The 27745-nt window shown below is 30.8% G+C and overlaps 1 protein-coding gene across 1 annotated transcript in view; it reads right to left on the bottom strand.

Moving 5' to 3' along the window:
- The window catches only part of DENND1A (DENN domain containing 1A), a 1966771-nt gene that overhangs the window by 311009 nt on the left and 1628017 nt on the right, over positions 1-27745 (bottom strand). Inside the window, 1 exon segment of the mRNA XM_053695696.1 lies at positions 7873-7929. Within this exon segment, the coding sequence (XP_053551671.1) occupies positions 7873-7929 (57 nt within the window).

Here is a 27745-nt window from a genome sequence, read left to right as displayed (position 1 = left end):
AAAGAAAAAATTTGTGTTCAGTGTCCCTTTAAGGTGTGTTGGGATGTCTCCTCCTAGTGGTCCGGAGGGGAATTTCCAACATGTGATGAATATTGGACTCTCACCATCTGATGAAAGAAAAGATTGTTCACCATTTCATAATGGAAGAAAATTAGATAGTCTCTTAAAACTGCTGCTCTATCTGAATCATGAAAGTTTAATTTTGACTTTAGTGACCCCTTAACACTGCTATATTCTAAATTGCCATTGGTTACACACTCTAGTGACACATTAAAAAGCTGCCCCTGATTGGCTGAAAAGTAAACCTAGATTGCTTAATGAACACTAAAACCTATTTTGGTAGCCCAGGTGTGGTATTGACACATAGCAATAAATGTTTTTATGTGCCAACATTCACCACCTCTGACCTAGGTTCTTCAGCAATGTAGAATGTGGATATATGTGTCTTGCTATTACTATTGCTAACAAAAACACCTCAATATATGAAACAAGAATATAAAGAACAATAATAACATAACATGAGCTGGAGAGTTTTTAGCGGTGCCAGGTTCTGCAGCTCCCTGCTGCTAAACATAGTCCAATTACTTTCTAAGAGAAACAGGTTGCAGCACACAGCAGGCTAAAAGTTCAACCAATTTTCCTTCCTTTATGAAATCTAATAGACCAAAGACGCATAGTGGTTTACTGCATCAAGGTGTGAATGGCCCTGAACAGCCATCCTCCAAATCCCTTGGACACAAACCAACCTTGGGGAAAATAAATGGCTATCGATGCTTTTCAAGAGCCCTTGTTTCAAAAAAGTTACTGCATTTTTGAAAGGGCGTCCATAACTGTTGAAACGCGTACAGCTGATTTTATCTTGAATAAACAATTCATGTCATCTTACTCCTGTAAGTACTTTCCATTTACTGTGCCAGTTGGTCATATTTACAGGGAGTGCAGAATTATTAGGCAAATGAGTATTTTGACCACATCATCCTCTTTATGCATGTTGTCTTACTCCAAGCTGTATAGGCTCGAAAGCCTACTACCAATTAAGCATATTAGGTGATGTGCATCTCTGTAATGAGAAGGGGTGTGGTCTAATGACATCAACACCCTATATCAGGTGTGCATAATTATTAGGCAACTTCCTTTCCTTTGGCAAAATGGGTCAAAAGAAGGACTTGACAGGCTCAGAAAAGTCAAAAATAGTGAGATATCTTGCAGAGGGATGCCGCACTCTTAAAATTGCAAAGCTTCTGAAGCGTGATCATCGAACAATCAAGCGTTTCATTCAAAATAGTCAACAGGGTCGCAAGAATCGTGTGGAAAAACCAAGGCGCAAAATAACTGCCCATGAACTGAGAAAAGTCAAGCGTGCAGCTGCCAAGATGCCACTTGCCACCAGTTTGGCCATATTTCAGAGCTGCAACATCACTGGAGTGCCCAAAAGCACAAGGTGTGCAATACTCAGAGACATGGCCAAGGTAAGAAAGGCTGAAAGACGACCACCACTGAACAAGACACACAAGCTGAAACGTCAAGACTGGGCCAAGAAATATCTCAAGACTGATTTTTCTAAGGTTTTATGGACTGATGAAATGAGAGTGAGTCTTGATGGGCCAGATGGATGGGCCCGTGGCTGGATTGGTAAAGGGCAGAGAGCTCCAGTCTGACTCAGATGCCAGCAAGGTGGAGGTGGAGTACTGGTTTGGGCTGGTATCATGAAAGATGAGCTTGTGGGGCCTTTTCGGGTTGAGGATGGAGTCAAGCTCAACTCCCAGTCCTACTGCCAGTTTCTGGAAGAGACCTTCTTCAAGCAGTGGTAAAGGAAGAAGTCTGCATCCATTGAGAACCTGTGGTCCATCATCAAATGTGAGATTTACAAGGAGAGAAAACAGTACACCTCTCTGAACAGTGTCTGGGAGGCTGTGGTTGCTGCTGCACGCAATGTTGATGGTGAACAGATCAAAACACTGACAGAATCCATGGATGGCAGGCTTTTGAGTGTCCTTGCAAAGAAAGGTGGCTATATTGGTCACTGATTTGTTTTTGTTTTGTTTTTGAATGTCAGAAATGTATATTTGTGAATGTTGAGATGTTATATTGGTTTCACTGGTAAAAATAAATAATTGAAATGGGTATATATTTGTTTTTTGTTAAGTTGCCTAATAATTATGCACAGTAATAGTCACCTGCACACACAGATATCCCCCTAAAATAGCTATAACTAAAAACAAACTAAAAACTACTTCCAAAACTATTCAGCTTTGATATTAATGAGTTTTTTGGGTTCATTGAGAACATGGTTGTTGTTCAATAATAAAATGAATCCTCAAAAATACAACTTGCCAAATAATTCTGCACTCCCTGTATTTTGTATTCTTTATTTGTTTCCTCTACACTGTTTGTAGATACTAGAATAAACTGTCATAATGACACATCACTCTAGTAGATATCAGAATGACCTCTCATAATGACACATGAGGCTATCAGATATCAGAATGACCTCTCAATGATGGCACATTGTGCTGGAAGATACCAGAATGACCTCTCATAATGACACATTGTGCTGGCAGATATCAGAATGACCTCTCATGATGACACATTGTGCTGGCAGATATAAGAATGACCTTTCATGATGACACATCCTGCTGGCAGATATCAGAATGACTTCTCATAATTACACATTGTGCTGGTAGATATCAGAATGACCTCTCATGACGACACATTGTGCTGGTAGATATCAGAATGACCTCTCATGATGACACATTGTGCTGGCAGATATAAGAATGACCTCTCATGATGACACATTATGCTAGCAGATATCAGGATGACCTCTCATAATGACACATCATGCTGGTAGATATCAGAATGTCCTCTCATGATGACACATTGTGCTGGTAGATATCAGAATGACCTATCATAATGACACATCGTGCTAGTAGATATCAGAATGACCTCTCATGATGACACATCGTGCTAGCAGATATCAGAATGACCTCTCATAATGACACATTGTGCTGGCAGATATCAGAATGACCTCTCAATGATGACACATTGTGCTGGTAGATATCAGAATGACCTCTCAATGATGACACATTGTGCTGGTAGATATCAGAATGATCTCTCATGATGAAACATTGTGCTGGCAGATATCAGAATGACCTCTCATGATGAAACATTGTGCTGGCAGATATCAGAATGACCTCTCAATGATGACACATCATGCTGGTAGATATCAGAATGACCTCTCATGATGAAACATTGTGCTAGCAGATATCAGAATGACCTCTCATGATGACACATTGTGCTGGTAGATATCAGAATAACCTCTCATGATGAAACATTGTGCTGGCAGATATCAGAATGACCTCTCATGATGAAACATTGTGCTAGCAGATATCAGAATGACCTCTCTAAATGACACATCGTGCTGGCAGATATCAGAATGACCTCTCATAATGACACATTGTGCTGGAAGATATTATAATGACTTCTCATAATGACAAATTGTGCTGGTAGATATCAGAATGAACTCTCATGATGAAACATTGTGCTAGCAGATATCAGAATGACCTCTCATGATGACACATTGTGCTGGTAGATATCAGAATAACCTCTCATGATGAAACATTGTGCTGGCAGATATCAGAATTACCTCTCATGATGACACATTGTGCTGGAAGATATCAGAATAACCTCTCATAATGACACATTGTGCTGGCAGATATCAGAATGACCTCTCAATGATGACACATTGTGCGGGCAGATATCAGAATGACCTCTCAATGATGACACAGTGTGCGGGAAGATATCAGAACGACCTCTCATAATGACACATCATGCTGGTAGATATCAGAATGACCTCTCATGATGACACATTTTGCTGGTAGATATCAGAATGACCTCTCATGATGACACATTGTGCTGGTAGATAACAGAATGACCTCTCATAATGACACATTGTGCTGGTAGATATCAGAATGACCTCTCATGATGACACATCGTACTGGCAGATATCAGAATGACCTCTCATAATGACACATTGTGCTGGTAGATATCAGAATGACCTCTCATGATGACACATTGTGCTGGAAGATATCAGAATAAACTCTCATGATGACACGTTGTGCTGGCAGATATCAGAATAAACTCTGATGATGACACATCGTGCTGGCAGATATCAGAATGATCTCTCATAATGACACATTGTGCTGGTAGATATCAGAATGACCTCTCATATTATTATTATCGGTTATTTGTAGAGCGCCAACAGATTCCGCAGCGCTATAATAATGACACATCATGCTGGTAGATATCAGAATGACCTCTCATAATGACAAATTGTGCGGGTAGATATCAAAATGACTACTCATGATGACATATTGTGCTGGCAGATGAAAGAATGACCTCTCATGATGACACATCGTGCTGGTAGATATCAGAATGACCTCTCATAATGACACATTGTGCTGGTAGATATCAGAATGACCTCTCATAATGACACATTGCGCTGGTAGATGTCAGAATGACCTCTCATGATGACACATTGTGCTGGTAGATATCAGAATGACCTCTCATGATGACACATTGTGCTGGTAGATATCAGAATGACCTCTCATGATGACACATTGTGCTGGCAGATATCAGAATGACCTCTCATAATGACACATTGTGCTGGTAGATATCAGAATGACCTCTCAATGACGACACATTGTGCTGGCAGATATCAGAATAAACTCTCATGATGACACATCGTGGTGGTAGATATCAGAATGAACTCTCATGATGACACATTGTGCTGGCAGATATCAGAATGACCTCTCAATGATGACACATTGTGCTGGTAGATATAAGAATGACCTCTCATGATGACACATTGTGCTGGTAGATATCAGAATAAACTCATGATGACACATTGTGCTGGCAGATATCAGAATGACCTCTCATGATGACACATCGTGCTGGCAGATATCAGAATAAACTCTCGTAATGACACATTGTGCTGGCAGATATCAGAATAAACTCTCGTAATGACACATATCTCAAATTACATTGTTTAACTTATCAAACAATTATGATTATATTTATTTCACATGTCCTTTATATCTACATTTTTTCTATACTCTAAATTGAATACAACATGTAAATCATTTTGAGATAGTGATCAAGGTGGTAGAGTGGGATACGAGCAGCTTTTGCTACCTTCTCTTCTCATACATTAGTAGGAGGATGGCATGATGCTTGTATTTAATGCAATATATACGTGCTTCCTGTTTTTTTTTTTACCTCTGAGACATAATGAAGAGCCTTTCTTGCCCTCAACTGCTCTGATCCAGTTTGAATTGCAAATGTGCAGCAAGGGCTTGACTCTGGAGAAAGGCAAATCCAAAGGTCCACAATCTACTTAACATGTTGGCCAGAGCTGAATGCAGCAAATTCAACTCATTGTTCCTAACTTGTGCCGCATTGAAATTAGTACATATCAGTTATCACAATGTTTTTATAGGAAAATCAGCATTGTCTTCACATCTAATCCCTTGTACTTTGCAATATGGAAGACAAGATTGAAGTCTGACTGTAAACAGTATAATAAGAATAGCATAGTTTCTTGCTGGCCACTGAAGAACTGACAGATCTTTATCAGTAGTTAAAGGCACATCAGTCTTTTTTCATGTAAAAGATGGTATTTTAATATATATTACCTTTTTTACAGCAAAGAATAATATATATATATATATATATATAACTGTAGAGGGGGGAAAAAATAGCGCCTAAAAGTGCGGTTAAACTATTTATGTATTTGTGTAGATGTAACTTCCTCTAAATGCAGCTGTTAAGGGGATCTCACTTTCACCGCAGTGAGACGATTTTGTGAAATGACTAGAGCGCTTCCAGAGGAGGTCATCAGCATACATGTAGAAAAAAGAAGGACGAATATATATTTCCTATGTTAGAACTGTATTCAATTGGCAGTGGTAGTTGATAATATCCGCTCACCTGTGGTGCTTGATAAGATGAGTAGTGGTTGATTCAACCCAATTTAGAAACTCCAGTGTTGAACCTCCAAAAAGTAGTTTTCTTTTCTTTTCCTTGTTAGAGTAGGTTGTCTCTTTTCCTGAGTAGAGAATCAGGATAGTAGGAACCCCCCTGCTCTCTCACTGTATAGTTAACAGTGAGTGACAAATTAGTGAGTGAGACTTTTTTTCCTTTCAAGCTTGGAACACCAGAGCTGTTCCAAGCTTGAAAGAAAAAAAAGTCTGTTTTTCAGAGGTACGCATACAAGAAGAGACAGGATATCAAGAAATTGTAAAACTCTAATTTGTCACTCACTGTTAACTATACAGTGAGAGAGCAGGGGGGTTCCTACAATCCTGATTCTCTATTCAGGAATAGAGACAACCGACTAGCAAGGAAAAGAAAATAAAACTACTTTTTGGAGGTTCAACACTGGAGTTTCTAAATCGGATCGAATCAACCACTACTCATCTTATCAAGCACCACAGGTGAGCGGATATTATTAACTACCACTTACAACTGAATACAGTTCTAACATAGGAAATATATATTCTACATGTATGCTGATGACTTCCTCTGGAAGCGCTGTAAAAACCTACACTCTAGTCATATATATATTATTGTTTATGTTTATGTGTTTGACTGTCCACCAATAGAGCTGTGGCAGTTTTGTGTATAAGCCACGGAGCTTCTGTCTCACAGTGCTGTACAAACGTATTTCCTGTTACTTTAAAAAAAGCTAAATAAAAACTATTTTTTAATGGAAAACAATATTGGTTCAGGGAGGATAGAAACAAGAAGAGAATAACTAAAATGCCACATTAGGATTAGGTGGTATTGGAAGCTTTTTACTTTTACCTTTTAGCCGCTCAGTCCTTGGTGAATTACGGCCGTTAATGCAGCTTTCCACATTCAAGGCTAGATTACGAGTGGAGCGCTATTTATCTCTCCAGTTTGCACGTTAACTCCGCTAGACGTAAGCTTTTTGTTCTTGTCGGGTAGCGCACATATTACAAGTTGAAAGTAAAACGTTTTGCACAAGAGCTAACCTGACGTGCGCAAAAAGGTGAACTTTTAATGCGACCGCTTTAACATATTTCCATATAGAATTCAATGGAGCACGAAAAGTGGGGGGAAAAAACACCTAATAAGTTGCACAAACCCGACTGCATTTCCTCAAGTGTGATAACCCGACAAGAAATATTAATATTTCACATTACAATGTTCTTCACTAGGAAGAATGTGTTCTAACTTGCATTACCAGAGCTCTGAAGTCTGCTATCCCGACGCGGTAAATTCAATTGTGTTCAAGTCAACATTTAGTTTAAGTTTAGTTTCAACTTGTAATGCGCGCGCTACTTTTAACGCGTGCAAACACGCAATAAACCCCTTGTTGTTTGCACGCAAGTGCGGCACTAGTATTCTAGCCCACAAACGGAGAGACGTCAGGAGCATATGATAACAGAAGTCAGAAGCACAGGGAGCTAACCGCTGAGGGTGTCAGCCATTTTGCTCTGCATTGGTTTTTTTACACTTTTTCAGAGACCCTTTAAAATGTATTTAGTAACAAATTTACTTTGTTCTCTTGGTAACCTTTTTTTTTTAAAAAGCATATCTAGGTAGGCTCAGGAGCAGCAATGCAGTACTGGGAGCTAGCTGATGATCGGTGGCTAAATACATTTGCCTCGTCATTGTCTCACTTGAAATGCTCATCTAGCTCCCAGTAGTGGATTGCAGGTCTGGATCTGACTTTAACTATGTGTTTAAATCTTTTTTCAGGGGTTAAACACATAGTTATGTGCAAGCAACAGTGCAATAATACAATGCTACACATTGTTTTAGCTGAACCAAACATAAAGATTTGCGTACCTTCTGCTTCAGACGGTTTTTGACCTCCTTAATTCCCATCTTTGCGTGATCTTTAGCCTGTGAGAGACGAGAAAACGTTAGCGCCCTGTTTATATCAGGTAAGAGATAAATAGGGTGAGTTAGGGTTTAATAGCAGGGTAAACAGTAAATACACGTTAGACATAACGATTAGCCTGTGAGAGACGAGAAAACGTTAGCGCCATATTTATATCAGGTAAGAGATAAATAAGGTGAGTTAGGGGTAAACAGTAAATACACGTTAGACATAACGATTAGCCTGTGAGAGACGAGAAAAAGTTAGCGCCATGTTTATATTAGGTAAGAGATAAATAGGGTGAGTTAGGGTTTAATAGCAGGGTAAACAGTAAATACACGTTAGACATAACGATTAGCCTGTGAGAGACGAGAAAACGTTAGCGCCATGTTTATATCAGGTAAGAGATAAATAGGGTGAGTTAGGGTTTAATAGCAGGGTAAACAGTAAATACATGTTAGACATAACGATTAGCCTGTGAGAGACGAGAAAACGTTAGCGCCATGTTTATATCAGGTAAGAGATAAATAGGGTGAGTTAGGGTTTAATAGCAGGGTAAACAGTAAATACATGTTAGACATAACGATTAGCCTGTGAGAGACGAGAAAACGTTAGCGCCATGTTTATATCAGGTAAGAGATAAATAGGGTGAGTTAGGGTTTAATAGCAGGGTAAACAGTAAATACATGTTAGACATAACGATTAGCCTGTGAGAGACGAGAAAACGTTAGCGCCATGTTTATATCAGGTAAGAGATAAATAGGGTGAGTTAGGGGTAAACACTAAATACACGTTAGACATAACGATTAGCCTGAGATATGTAGATGTATTATTTAGTTTTTACAATTATGGGATCAATCATAATTCCTTAGACAAATATGTATCAAGAATGGATCAAATTGTTTTCAACAGAAACCCACCATTAAAGTCTATGGAGATTTTCATAGATAAACCATTTGATAATAAATTGTAATGTGTTTTAAATAGAAATACTTTACATTCCTATGTTCTTCACTCATTTTTTTTATTTGAAAAGAGCTTTTTTATAAGTTAAGAGAAATATTACAACGTGTCATATTCAATCAATATTTACCACTATTTTTGTTGTATAATAGTCCTAATATTTTTATTTCTAAATAGATAGTTCTATATACGTTTATATATATATATATATATATACAGGTATATATTGTGTATATATATATATATATATATATATATATATATATATATATATATATATATATATATATATATATATATAATATCAGCAGCATGAATTAAATCATTCTTGTTTTAACACCTCTCTGCAAAACAAACAATTAAATGCAGAAAGGGTGTTTGTGAAGATATAATACATTGTGTGAAAATAGAACAGGTGTCCTCTGAAAAATACACTTACAGTACAGGAAATCCTGTCCAGCACTAGACAATTACAAATTGAATTTCAACAGAAAGGTGTACAGTATGGGTCAGATTATGAGTTGAGCACAATATTGCGCTTACAGAAGCACAAAATTTGCGCTCCACTCAGTAATACCATTGCACGTAAATGTGCACTGGTATTACAGGTGCAGCGCAATGTGAACAAGGCATAAAGCCCATCATTCAAAAGAGCGCGTTTCTATAGGCTCCAATGGGAACCTCATTTTCATGCCAGCAGCCACGGCAAACCACCTAGCGCAGAGCAGGGGGCAAATTACCCAGTGTTGGGCAGCAATAAACAAATAAATATGTGTATGGTTAAATACATATATAGGTTTATGTGTTAATATGTGTATATACACATATTAACACATAAATACATATGTATATAGGCAAATACACATATTAACATATAAATACATATGTATATAGGCAAATACACATATTAACATATAAATACATATGTATATAGGCAAATACACATATTAACACATAAATACATATGTATATAGGCAAATACACATATTAACATATAGATACTTATGTATATAGGCAAATACACATATTAACACATAGATACATATGTATATAGGCAAATACACATATTAACATATAAATACATATGTATATAGGCAAATACACATATTAACACATAGATACATATGTATATAGGCAAATACACATATTAACACATAGATACATATGTATATAGGCAAATACACATATTAACACATAGATACATATGTATATAGGCAAATACACATATTAACACATAGATACTTATGTATATAGGCAAATACACATATTAACACATAGATACATATGTATATAGGCAAATACACATATTAACACATAGATACATATGTATATAGGCAAATACACATATTAACACATAGATACATATGTATATAGGCAAATACACATATTAACATATAAATACATATGTATATAGGCAAATACACATATTAACACATAGATACATATGTATATAGGCAAATACACATATTAACATATAAATACATATGTATATAGGCAAATACACATATTAACATATAAATACATATGTATATAGGCAACTACACATATTAACACATAAATACATATGTATATAGGCAAATACACATATTAACACATAGATACATATGTATATAGGCAAATACACATATTAACACATAGATACATATGTATATAGGCAAATACACATATTAACACATAGATACATATGTATATAGGCAAATACACATATTAACACATAGATACATATGTATATAGGCAAATACACATATTAACACATAGATACATATGTATATAGGCAAATACACATATTAACACATAAATACTTATGTATATAGGCAAATACACATATTAACACATAGATACATATGTATATAGGCAAATACACATATTAACACATAGATACATATGTATATAGGCAAATACACATATTAACACATAGATACATATGTATATAGGCAAATACACATATTAACACATAGATACATATGTATATAGGCAAATACACATATTAACATATAAATACATATGTATATAGGCAAATACACATATTAACACATAAATACTTATGTATATAGGCAAATACACATATTAACACATAAATACTTATGTATATAGGCAAATACACATATTAACATATAAATACATATCTATATAGGCAAATACACATATTAACACATAAATACTTATGTATATAGGCAAATACACATATTAACACATAGATACATATGTATATAGGCAAATACACATATTAACACATAGATACATATGTATATAGGCAAATACACATATTAACATATAAATACATATGTATATAGGCAAATACACATATTAACACATAGATACATATGTATATAGGCAAATACACATATTAACACATAGATACATATGTATATAGGCAAATACACATATTAACACATAGATACATATGTATATAGGCAAATACACATATTAACATATAAATACTTATGTATATAGGCAAATACACATATTAACACATAAATACTTATGTATATAGGCAAATACACATATTAACACATAGATACTTATGTATATATTCAAATACACATATTAACACATAGATACATATGTATATAGGCAAATACACATATTAACACATAAATACTTATGTATATAGGCAAATACACATATTAACACATAAATACTTATGTATATAGGCAAATACACATATTAACACATACTTATGTATATAGGCAAATACACATATTAACACATAGATACATATGTATATAGGCAAATACACATATTAACATATAAATACATATGTATATAGGCAAATACACATATTAACACATAGATACATATGTATATAGGCAAAAACACATATTAACACATAAATACATATGTATATAGGCAAAAGCACATATTAACACATAAATACATATGTATATAGGCAAATACACATATTAACATATAGATACTTATGTATATAGGCAAATACACATATTAACATATAAATACATATGTATATAGGCAAATACACATATTAACATATAAATACATATGTATATAGGCAAATACACATATTAACATATAAATACATATGTATATAGGCAAATACACATATTAACATATAGATACTTATGTATATAGGCAAATACACATATTAACATATAAATACATATGTATATAGGCAAATACACATATTAACATATAAATACATATGTATATAGGCAAATACACATATTAACATATAAATACTTATGTATATAGGCAAATACACATATTAACATATAAATACATATGTATATAGGCAAATACACATATTAACACATAGATACATATGTATATAGGCAAATACACATATTAACATATAAATACATATGTATATAGGCAACTACACATATTAACACATAGATACATATGTATATAGGCAAATACACATATTAACATATAAATACATATGTATATAGGCAAATACACATATTAACATATAAATACATATGTATATAGGCAAATACACATATTAACACATAGATACATATGTATATAGGCAAATACACATATTAACACATAGATACATATGTATATAGGCAAATACACATATTAACACATAAATACATATGTATATAGGCAAATACACATATTAACATATAAATACATATGTAGATAGGCAAATACACATATTAACACATAGATACATATGTATATAGGCAAATACACATATTAACACATAAATACTTATGTATATAGGCAAATACACATATTAACACATAAATACTTATGTATATAGGCAAATACACATATTAACACATAAATGCATATGTATATAGGCAAATACACATATTAACATATAAATACGTATGTATATAGGCAAATACACATATTAACACATAAATACTTATGTATATAGGCAAATACACATATTAACACATAAATGCATATGTATATAGGCAAATACACATATTAACATATAAATACGTATGTATATAGGCAAATACACATATTAACACATAAATACAAATGTATATAGGCAAATACACATATTAACACATAGATACATATGTATATAGGCAAATACACATATTAACATATAAATACATATGTATATAGGCAAATACACATATTAACACATAGATACATACGAATATAAGCAAATACACATATTAACACATAGATACATATGTATATAGGCAAATACACATATTAACATATAAATACATATGTATATAGGCAAATACACATATTAACACAGAGATACATATGTATATAGGCGAATACACATATTAACATATAGATACATATGTATATAGGCAAATACACATATTAACATATAAATACATATGTATATAGGCAAATACACATATTAACATATAAATACATATGTATATAGGCAAATACACATATTAACATATAAATACATATGTATATAGGCAAATACACATATTAACACATAGATACATATGAATATAAGCAAATACACATATTAACACATAGATACATATGTATATAGGCAAATACACATATTAACATATAAATACATATGTATATAGGCAAATACACATATTAACATATAAATACATATGTATATAGGCAAATACACATTAACACATAGATACATATGTATATAGGCAAATACACATATTAACATATAAATACATATGTATATAGGCAAATACACATATTAACATATAAATACATATGTATATAGGCAAATACACATATTAACATATAAATACATATGTATATAGGCAAATACACATATTAACACATAAATACTTCTGTATATAGGCAAATACACATATTAACATATAAATACATATGTATATAGGCAAATACACATAACATATAAATACATATGTATATAGGCAAATACACATTAACATATAAATACATATGTATATAGGCAAATACACATATTAACACATAGATACATATGTATATAGGCAAATACACATATTAACACATAAATACTTATGTATATAGGCAAATACACATATTAACACATAAATACTTATGTATATAGGCAAATACACATATTAACACATAAATACTTCTGTATATAGGCAAATACACATATTAACATATAAATACGTATGTATATAGGCAAATATACATATTAACACATAAATACATATGTATAAAGGCAAATACACATATTAACACATAGATACATATGTATATAGGCAAATACACATATTAACATATAAATACATATGTATATAGGCAAATACATATATTAACATATAAATACATATGTATATAGGCAAATACACATATTAACATATAAATACATATGTATATAGGCAAATACACATATTAACATATAAATACATATGTATATAGGCAAATACACATATTAACATATAAATACTTATGTATATAAGCAAATACACATATTAACACATAAATACTTCTGTATATAGGCAAATACACATATTAACACATAAATACTTATGTATATAGGCAAATACACATATTAACATATAAATACATATGTATATAGGCAAATACACATATTAACACATAGATACATATGTATATAGGCAAATACACATATTAACACATAGATACATATGTATATAGGCAAATACACATATTAACATATAAATACATATGTATATAGGCAAATACACATATTAACACATAGATACATATGTATATAGGCAAATACACATATTAACATATAAATACATATGTATATAGGCAAATACACATATTAACATATAAATACATATGTATATAGGCAAATACACATATTAACATATAGATACATATGAATATAAGCAAATACACATATTAACACATAGATACATATGTATATAGGCAAATACACATATTAACATATAAATACATATGTATATAGGCAAATACACATATTAACATATAAATACATATGTATATAGGCAACTACACATATTAACACATAAATACATATGTATATAGGCAAATACACATTAGCACATAGATACATATGTATATAGGCAAATACACATATTAACACATAAATACTTCTGTATATAGGCAAATACACATATTAACATATAAATACATATGTATATAGGCAAATACACATATTAACACATAAATACTTCTGTATATAGGCAAATACACATATTAACATATAAATACATATGTATATAGGCAAATACACATATTAACACATAAATACTTCTGTATATAGGCAAATACACATATTAACATATAAATACATATGTATATAGGCAAATACACATATTAACATATAAATACATATGTATATAGGCAAATACACATATTAACATATAAATACATATGTATATAGGCAAATACACATATTAACACATAAATACTTCTGTATATAGGCAAATACACATATTAACATATAAATACATATGTATATAGGCAAATACATATATTAACATATAAATACATATGTATATAGGCAAATACACATATTAACATATAAATACATATGTATATAGGCAAATACACATATTAACATATAAATACATATGTATATAGGCAAATACACATATTAACATATAGATACTTATGTATATAGGCAAATACACATATTAACACATAAATACTTCTGTATATAGGCAAATACACATATTAACATATAAATACATATGTATATAGGCAAATACACATATTAACATATAAATACATATGTATATAGGCAAATACACATATTAACATATAAATACATATGTATATAGGCAAATACACATATTAACACATAAATACTTCTGTATATAGGCAAATACACATATTAACATATAAATACATATGTATATAGGCAAATACACATATTAACATATAAATACATATGTATATAGGCAAATACACATATTAACACATAGATACATATGTATATAGGCAAATACACATATTAACACATAGATACATATGTATATAGGCAAATACACATTAACATATAAATACATATGTATATAGGCAAATACACATTAACATATAAATACATATGTATATAGGCAAATACACATATTAACACATAGATACATATGTATATAGGCAAATACACATTAACATATAAATACATATGTATATAGGCAAATACACATTAACATATAAATACATATGTATATAGGCAAATACACATTAACATATAAATACATATGTATATAGGCAAATACACATATTAACACATAAATACATATGTATATAGGCAAATACACATATTAACACATAGATACATATGTATATAGGCAAATACACATTAACATATAAATACATATGTATATAGGCAAATACACATATTAACATATAAATACATATGTATATAGGCAAATACACATATTAACACATAAATACTTATGTATATAGGCAAATACACATATTAACACATAAATACTTATGTATATAGGCAAATACACATATTAACACATAAATACTTCTGTATATAGGCAAATACACATATTAACATATAAATACGTATGTATATAGGCAAATATACATATTAACACATAAATACATATGTATAAAGGCAAATACACATATTAACACATAGATACATATGTATATAGGCAAATACACATATTAACATATAAATACATATGTATATAGGCAAATACATATATTAACATATAAATACATATGTATATAGGCAAATACACATATTAACATATAAATACATATGTATATAGGCAAATACACATATTAACATATAAATACATATGTATATAGGCAAATACACATATTAACATATAAATACTTATGTATATAAGCAAATACACATATTAACACATAAATACTTCTGTATATAGGCAAATACACATATTAACACATAAATACTTATGTATATAGGCAAATACACATATTAACATATAAATACATATGTATATAGGCAAATACACATATTAACACATAGATACATATGTATATAGGCAAATACACATATTAACACATAGATACATATGTATATAGGCAAATACACATATTAACATATAAATACATATGTATATAGGCAAATACACATATTAACACATAGATACATATGTATATAGGCAAATACACATATTAACATATAAATACATATGTATATAGGCAAATACACATATTAACATATAAATACATATGTATATAGGCAAATACACATATTAACATATAGATACATATGAATATAAGCAAATACACATATTAACACATAGATACATATGTATATAGGCAAATACACATATTAACATATAAATACATATGTATATAGGCAAATACACATATTAACATATAAATACATATGTATATAGGCAACTACACATATTAACACATAAATACATATGTATATAGGCAAATACACATTAGCACATAGATACATATGTATATAGGCAAATACACATATTAACACATAAATACTTCTGTATATAGGCAAATACACATATTAACATATAAATACATATGTATATAGGCAAATACACATATTAACACATAAATACTTCTGTATATAGGCAAATACACATATTAACATATAAATACATATGTATATAGGCAAATACACATATTAACATATAAATACATATGTATATAGGCAAATACACATTAACATATAAATACATATGTATATAGGCAAATACACATATTAACACATAGATACATATGTATATAGGCAAATACACATATTAACACATAAATACTTATGTATATAGGCAAATACACATATTAACACATAAATACTTCTGTATATAGGCAAATACACATATTAACATATAAATACGTATGTATATAGGCAAATATACATATTAACACATAAATACATATGTATAAAGGCAAATACACATATTAACACATAGATACATATGTATATAGGCAAATACACATATTAACACATAAATACTTATGTATATAAGCAAATACACATATTAACACATAAATACTTCTGTATATAGGCAAATACACATATTAACACATAAATACTTATGTATATAGGCAAATACACATATTAACATATAAATACATATGTATATAGGCAAATACACATATTAACACATAGATAAATATGTATATAGGCAAATACACATATTAACACATAGATACATATGTATATAGGCAAATACACATATTAACATATAAATACATATGTATATAGGCAAATACACATATTAACACATAGATACATATGTATATAGGCAAATACACATATTAACATATAAATACATATGTATATAGGCAAATACACATATTAACATATAAATACATATGTATATAGGCAAATACACATATTAACATATAGATACATATGAATATAAGCAAATACACATATTAACACATAGATACATATGTATATAGGCAAATACACATATTAACATATAAATACATATGTATATAGGCAAATACACATATTAACATATAAATACATATGTATATAGGCAACTACACATATTAACACATAAATACATATGTATATAGGCAAATACACATTAGCACATAGATACATATGTATATAGGCAAATACACATATTAACATATAAATACATATGTATATAGGCAAATACACATATTAACATATAAATACATATGTATATAGGCAAATACACATATTAACATATAGATACATATGAATATAAGCAAATACACATATTAACACATAAATACTTCTGTATATAGGCAAATACACATATTAACATATAAATACATATGTATATAGGCAAATACACATATTAACACATAAATACTTCTGTATATAGGCAAATACACATATTAACATATAAATACATATGTATATAGGCAAATACACATATTAACATATAAATACATATGTATATAGGCAAATACACATATTAACATATAAATACATATGTATATAGGCAAATACACATATTAACACATAAATACTTCTGTATATAGGCAAATACACATATTAACATATAAATACATATGTATATAGGCAAATACATATATTAACATATAAATACATATGTATATAGGCAAATACACATATTAACATATAAATACATATGTATATAGGCAAATACACATATTAACATATAAATACATATGTATATAGGCAAATACACATATTAACATATAGATACTTATGTATATAGGCAAATACACATATTAACACATAAATACTTCTGTATATAGGCAAATACACATATTAACATATAAATACATATGTATATAGGCAAATACACATATTAACATATAAATACATATGTATATAGGCAAATACACATATTAACATATAAATACATATGTATATAGGCAAATACACATATTAACACATAAATACTTCTGTATATAGGCAAATACACATATTAACATATAAATACATATGTATATAGGCAAATACACATATTAACATATAAATACATATGTATATAGGCAAATACACATATTAACACATAGATACATATGTATATAGGCAAATACACATATTAACACATAGATACATATGTATATAGGCAAATACACATTAACATATAAATACATATGTATATAGGCAAATACACATTAACATATAAATACATATGTATATAGGCAAATACACATATTAACACATAGATACATATGTATATAGGCAAATACACATTAACATATAAATACATATGTATATAGGCAAATACACATTAAAATATAAATACATATGTATATAGGCAAATACACATTAACATATAAATACATATGTATATAGGCAAATACACATATTAACACATAAATACATATGTATATAGGCAAATACACATATTAACACATAGATACATATGTATATAGGCAAATACACATTAACATATAAATACATATGTATATAGGCAAATACACATATTAACATATAAATACATATGTATATAGGCAAATACACATATTAACACATAAATACTTATGTATATAGGCAAATACACATATTAACACATAAATACTTATGTATATAGGCAAATACACATATTAACACATAAATACTTCTGTATATAGGCAAATACACATATTAACATATAAATACGTATGTATAAAGGCAAATACACATATTAACACATAGATACATATGTATATAGGCAAATACACATATTAACACATAAAAACTTATGTATATAAGCAAATACACATATTAACACATAAATACTTCTGTATATAGGCAAATACACATATTAACACATAAATACTTCTGTATATAGGCAAATACACATATTAACATATAAATACATATGTATATAGGCAAATACACATATTAACACATAGATACATATGTATATAGGCAAATACACATATTAACACATAGATACATATGTATATAGGCAAATACACATATTAACATATAAATACATATGTATATAGGCAAATACACATATTAACACATAGATACATATGTATATAGGCAAATACACATATTAACATATAAATACATATGTATATAGGCAAATACACATATTAACATATAAATACATATGTATATAGGCAAATACACATATTAACACATAGATACATATGAATATAAGCAAATACACATATTAACACATAGATACATATGTATATAGGCAAATACACATATTAACATATAAATACATATGTATATAGGCAAATACACATATTAACATATAAATACATATGTATATAGGCAACTACACATATTAACACATAAATACATATGTATATAGGCAAATACACATTAACACATAGATACATATGTATATAAGCAAATACACATATTAACACATAAATACTTCTGTATATAGGCAAATACACATATTAACACATAAATACTTCTGTATATAGGCAAATACACATATTAACATATAAATACATATGTATGTAGGCAAATACACATATTAACACATAAATACTTATGTATATAGGCAAATAAACATATTAACACATAGATACATATGTATATAGGCAAATACACATATTAACATATAAATACATATGTATATAGGCAAATACACATATTAACACATAGATACATATGTATATAGGCAAATACACATATTAACATATAAATACATATGTATATAGGCAAATACACATATTAACATATAAATACATATGTATATAGGCAAATACACATATTAACACATAGATACATATGAATATAAGCAAATACACATATTAACACATAGATACATATGTATATAGGCAAATACACATATTAACATATAAATACATATGTATATAGGCAAATACACATATTAACATATAAATACATATGTATATAGGCAACTACACATATTAACACATAAATACATATGTATATAGGCAAATACACATTAACACATAGATACATATGTATATAGGCAAATACACATATTAACATATAAATACATATGTATATAGGCAAATACACATATTAACATATAAATACATATGTATATAGGCAAATACACATATTAACATATAAATACATATGTATATAGGCAAATACACATATTAACATATAAATACATATGTATATAGGCAAATACACATATTAACATATAAATACATATGTATATAGGCAAATACACATATTAACATATAAATACATATGTATATAGGCAAATACACATATTAACACATAAATACTTCTGTATATAGGCAAATACACATATTAACATATAAATACATATGTATATAGGCAAATACATATATTAACATATAAATACATATGTATATAGGCAAATACACATATTAACATATAAATACATATGTATATAGGCAAATACACATATTAACATATAAATACATATGTATATAGGCAAATACACATATTAACATATAGATACTTATGTATATAGGCAAATACACATATTAACACATAAATACTTCTGTATATAGGCAAATACACATATTAACATATAAATACATATGTATATAGGCAAATACACATATTAACATATAAATACATATGTATATAGGCAAATACACATATTAACATATAAATACATATGTATATAGGCAAATACACATATTAACACATAAATACTTCTGTATATAGGCAAATACACATATTAACATATAAATACATATGTATATAGGCAAATACACATATTAACATATAAATACATATGTATATAGGCAAATACACATTAACATATAAATACATATGTATATAGGCAAATACACATATTAACATATAAATACATATGTATATAGGCAAATACACATATTAACACATAAATACTTATGTATATAGGCAAATACACATATTAACACATAAATACTTATGTATATAGGCAAATACACATATTAACACATAAATACTTCTGTATATAGGCAAATACACATATTAACATATAAATACGTATGTATATAGGCAAATATACATATTAACACATAAATACATATGTATAAAGGCAAATACACATATTAACACATAGATACATATGTATATAGGCAAATACACATATTAACACATAAATACTTATGTATATAAGCAAATACACATATTAACACATAAATACTTCTGTATATAGGCAAATACATATATTAACATATAAATACGTATGTATATAGGCAAATATACATATTAACACATAAATACATATGTATATAGGCAAATACACATATTAAAACATAGATACATATGTATATAGGCAAATACACATATTAACACACAAATACCTATGTATATAGGCAAATACACATATTAACACACAAATACCTATGTATATAGGCAAATACACATATTAACACATAAATACTTATGTATATAGGCAAATACACATATTAACACATAAATACTTATGTATATAGGCAAATACACATATTAACACATAAATACTTATGTATATAGGCAAATACACATATTAACACATAAATACATATGTATATAGGCAAATACACATATTAACACATAGATACATATGTATATAGGCAAATACACATATTAACATATAAATACATATGTATATAGGCAAATACACATATTAACACATAGATACATATGTATATAGGCAAATACACATATTAACACATAGATACATATGTATATAGGCAAATAAACATATTAACATATAAATACATATGTATATAGGCAAATACACATATTAACACATAAATACATATGTATATAGGCAAATACACATATTAACATATAAATACATATGTATATAGGCAAATACACATATTAACATATAAATACATATGTATATAGGCAAATACACATATTAACATATAAATACATATGTATATAGGCAAATACACATATTAACACATAAATACATATGTATATAGGCAAATACACATATTAACATATAAATACATATGTATATAGGCAAATACACATATTAACATATAAATACATATGTATATAGGCAAATACACATATTTATAGAGTAAACACCATCCCCATTGACCTCCATGTAAAGGCACTTTCGGTGCCGTTTTTTTCCCCCAAACACCCCACATCCCCTCACTTTAACCCCTTATAACTGCTTTGTGCAGTTTAAAAAAAAAATTGTCATATTTATGTTTCATGTTAATGTTCTGTGCTCTTTATTTTGGGGTCTGACCTCTGGCTAATTGCGCTTAATGCAAAGTAAAACTCCAAGCTCGCTGTAGCATTAATCAGCCTCTTGTCATGGCTGGTTATTTAACGTGCACCTGTAAATGGTCAAATGTTCCCCTTAATGGGCGCACGTTAAGATAGTGCTCCATTCGTAATCTGGCCTAATACCTGTGGATATATGCAATTTATTACAAAAAAATCTATTCAATACAAGATAATGCAAATTCATAAAATACTTTATCTAAAATCAATAAAGTGCAATGGTGACAGATTCAGAGCTTTGAAATTCAAAGAGAGGTAGATCACTCCTATTAGATATTAGTAGAAAGAGTCCTTTTTAATAACACCGTTCATTTAAAGGGACAGTCAAGTCCAAAAAAACTTTCATGTTTCAAATAGGGCATGTCATTTTAAACAACTTTTCAATTTACTATTATCACCAATTTTGCTTTGTTCTCTTGGTATTCTTAGTTGAAAGCTAAACCTAGGAAGGCTCATTTGATAATTTCTAAGCCCTTGAAGGCCGCCTCTTATCACATGCTTTTTTATTTGCTTTTCACAACAGGGGAGAGCTAGTTCATGTAAACCATATAGATAACATTGTGCTCACGCCTGTGGCTTGTGGCAGACACTGCACTAATTGGCTAAAATGAAAGTCAATAGAAAAATTCATGTGATCAGGGGACTGTCAGAAGATGCTTAGATACAAGTTAATCACAGCGGTAAAAAGTATATTAATATAACTGTGTGGGTTATGCAAAAGTGGGGAATGGGTAATAAAGGAATTATCTAGCTTTTTAAACAACAAAAATGATAGTGTTGACTGTCCCTTTAAGAATGGTAAATAGTATATGTAAAGAGATCTCTTCTACTATTCATTTCTTGAGTAGATGGTAAATATATTCCGGAGATCCTCATTTAACATTATGCAATTGTATCAAAATGAAATGAAAAAGACAAGCTATGGGCCGTCAGTTATGTCTCTTAATTTGTAATCCAACAGGGGTGGTGGACTCTCACCAACATGGATGAATTCAAATTGAAAGGTAAACATAAATTACTTTTTTATTTGATGGTGAGAGCTCACGATTCACCACATGTGGGATCCAATACCCAAGCAGTAGAGTCAGCAAGACCACCAGAGAAGGACTAAGCACAGTAATTTTGTGCCAAAGGCCACCTCAGCGGAGGGCTAAACATCAAAATGGTACAACTTAAAAAAAGATGCAAAGAGGACCCGGTAGCCGGTTTACAAATTTGGTCAAGAGCAGCGTTATTCTGAAGGCCAAAGACATAACCACTGATATAGCTGAATGAGCAGTAACAATCAGGAGAGGACTTATCCACCACTACATTGGCCTTTGTTATCAAATCATTGTGCGGCCTATAGTAGCTGTAGTCCTGTGACTCTTGTGAGGCCCAGAAAAGTAAACAAAGAGGGCAGAAGAAAGTCTTTTAGCTTCCAGGTTTGTGAAAGAGACGCTCCTTAGTACATTTTAGGAGCTGGACGCAAGAAGGCACCACAATGCCCTGATTAATTACGTCTGTGGGTAACACCTTCAGAAGGAAGGAAAAGCCGTAATCTGATGAAAAACAAAGGAAGCTTACAAGAAAGAACATTACAGGGATAGGAAAGAAAATAAACTTGCATGATTCAGATAGAGCATGTTATGTTAAGATACTTTTATATTCACTTCTATTTTCAAATGTACTTTCTTCTTTTGGTATCCATTGTTAAAAAATAGATATTATAATAGAGGGAAATTGCAAAGTTGTTTAAATGATATGTTCTATCTGAATCCTGAAAGAAACAAATTCGGCTAGATTTAGAGTTCTGCGGCCAAAGGGGTGCGTTAGCTACGCATGCTTTTTTTCCCCCGCACCTTTTAAACAATGCTGGTATTGAGAGTTCTCTGAAGGGCTGCGTTAGGCTCCAAAAAGGGAGCATACAGGCATATTTACCGCCACTGCAACTTTCAATACCAGCGGTGCTTACGGACACGGCCAGCTTAAAAAACGTGCTCGTGCACGATTCCCCCATAGGAAACAATGGGGCAGTTTGAGCTGAAAAAAAACACCTGCAAAAAAGCCGCGTTCAGCTCCTAACGCAGCCCCATTGTTTCCTATGGGGAAACACTTCCTAAATCTGCACCTAACACCCTAACATGTACCCCGAGTCTAAACACCCCTAACCTTACACTTATTAACCCCTAATCTGCCGCCCCCGCTATCGCTGACACCTGCATATTATTATTAACCCCTAATCTGCCGCTCCGTAAACCGCCGCTACTTACATTATCCCTATGTACCCCTAATCTGCTGCCCCCAACACCGCCGACCCCTATATTATATTTATTACCCCCTAATCTGCCGCCCCTAACGTCGCCGCCACCTACCTACAATTATTAACCCCTAATCTGCCGACCGGACCTCACCGCTACTATAATAAATGTATTAACCCCTAAAGCTAAGTCTAACCCTAACTCTAACACCCCCCTAAGTTAAATTTAATTTTATTCTAACGAAATAAAATAAGTCTTATTAAATAAATTATTCCTATTTAAAGCTAAATACTTACCTGTAAAATAAACCCTAATATAGCTACAATATAAATTATAATTACATTGTAGCTATTTTAGGATTTATATTTATTTTACAGGCAACTTTGTATTTATTTTAACTAGGTACAATAGCTATTAAATAGTTAATAACTATTTAATAATAATTCTAAATATTAATCCTAAAATAGCTACAATATAATTATTATTTATATTGTAGCTATATTAGGGTTTATTTAACAGGTAAGTATTTAGCTTTAAATAGGAATAATTTATTTAATAAGAATTATTTTATTTAGTTAGAATAAAATTAAATTTAATTTAGGGGGGTTTAGGGTTAGGGTAAGACATAGCTTTAGGGGTTAATACATTTATTATAGTAGCAGTGAGGTCCGGTCGGCAGATTAGGGGTTAATAATTGTAGGTAGGTGGCTGGCGACGTTGGGGGGGCAGATTAGGGGGTAATAAATATTATGAAGGGGTCGGCGATGTTAGGGGCAGCAGATTAGGGATACATAGGGATAATGTAGGTTGCGGCGGTGTGCTGTCGGCAGATTAGGGGTTAAAAAAAATGAATAGAGTGGCGGCGATGTGGGGGGGGCCTCGGTTTAGGGGTACATAGGTAGTTTATGGGTGTTAGTGTACTTTAGAGCACAGTAGTTTAGAGCTTTATGAACCGGCGTTAGCCCAGAAAGCTCTTAACTCCTGGCTTTTTCCTGCGGCTAGAGTCTTGTCGTTAGATTTCTAACGCTCACTTCAACCAAGACTCTAAATACCAGCATTAGAAAGATCCCATTGAAAAGAAAGGATACGCAATTGGCGTAGGGAGATCTGCGGTATGGAAAAGTCGCGGCTGGAAAGTGAGAGTTAGACCCTTTCCTGACTGACTCTAAATACCAGCGGGCGGTAAAAACCAGCGTTAGGACCCCCTAACGCTGGTTTGGACGGCTAACGCAGAACTCTAAATCTAGGCGATTGTGTTTCATGTCCCTTTAACTTCAGGCACACACTGAACCAAAGACAACATTCCAAGTCAAGAGATGAAGATCTAAACCATGCATAGGGTCAACTGGAAGGGCCTCAAGACCTCATTTAGACACAAAGATAAAATCACGCGTTTCACACTGAATACAAATCTGTATATAAGGAATAGTAGCGACCTTCATGTGAAACAGACAAAGAAGAAATCTGGCTCTTCAGAAAAACTCCAGAATTGTAAGAATTTTGAAAGGAAATAAAGGGACATGAAACCCACAATTTTGCTGTCATGATTTAGGTAGATTGTACAATTTTTAACACGTTTCCTTTTTAATTCTATTATCAAGTTTGCTTCATTCTCTTGGTATCATTTGCTGAAGGAGCAGCGATACACTACTGGTTTCTAACTGAACACTTGGGTGAGCCAATGACAATCGGTATATATATGCAGCAACCAATCAGCAGCTAGAACCTAGGTTCTTTGCTGCTCCTGGGCTTACCTTTATAGCAAAGGATAACAAGAGAAGGAAGCAAATTAAATAATATAAGTAAATTGGAAACTTGTTTAAAACTGTGTGCTCTGTCTAATTCATGAATGTCTAATTATGACTTTACTGTCCCTTTAAAGTGAAAAGTTTGATAGATACCTCAGGTAATGGGCTTCATTACTTGGATCTGCAAGGTAACCGGACCTGCTGTTCTCCCCTCTATGAGCTGTTCTCCCCTCTATCGGCTGTTCTCCCCTCTATGAGCTGATCTCCCCTCTATCGGCTGTTCTCCCCTCTATGAGCTGTTCTCCCCTATATCGGCTGTTCTCCCCTCTATCGGCTGTTCTCCCCTCTATCGGCTGTTCTCCCCTCTATCGGCTGATCTCCCCTCTATCGGCTGTTCTCCCCTCTATCGGCTGTTCTCCCCTCTATCGGCTGTTCTCCCCTCTATGAGCTGTTCTCCCCTCTATCGCCTGTTCTCCACGCTATCGGC

This window comes from Bombina bombina, chromosome 12, assembly GCF_027579735.1.
Source record: "Bombina bombina isolate aBomBom1 chromosome 12, aBomBom1.pri, whole genome shotgun sequence".
Lineage (NCBI taxonomy): Eukaryota > Metazoa > Chordata > Amphibia > Anura > Bombinatoridae > Bombina > Bombina bombina.
This window is presented reverse-complemented; position numbering and strand designations above follow the sequence as displayed.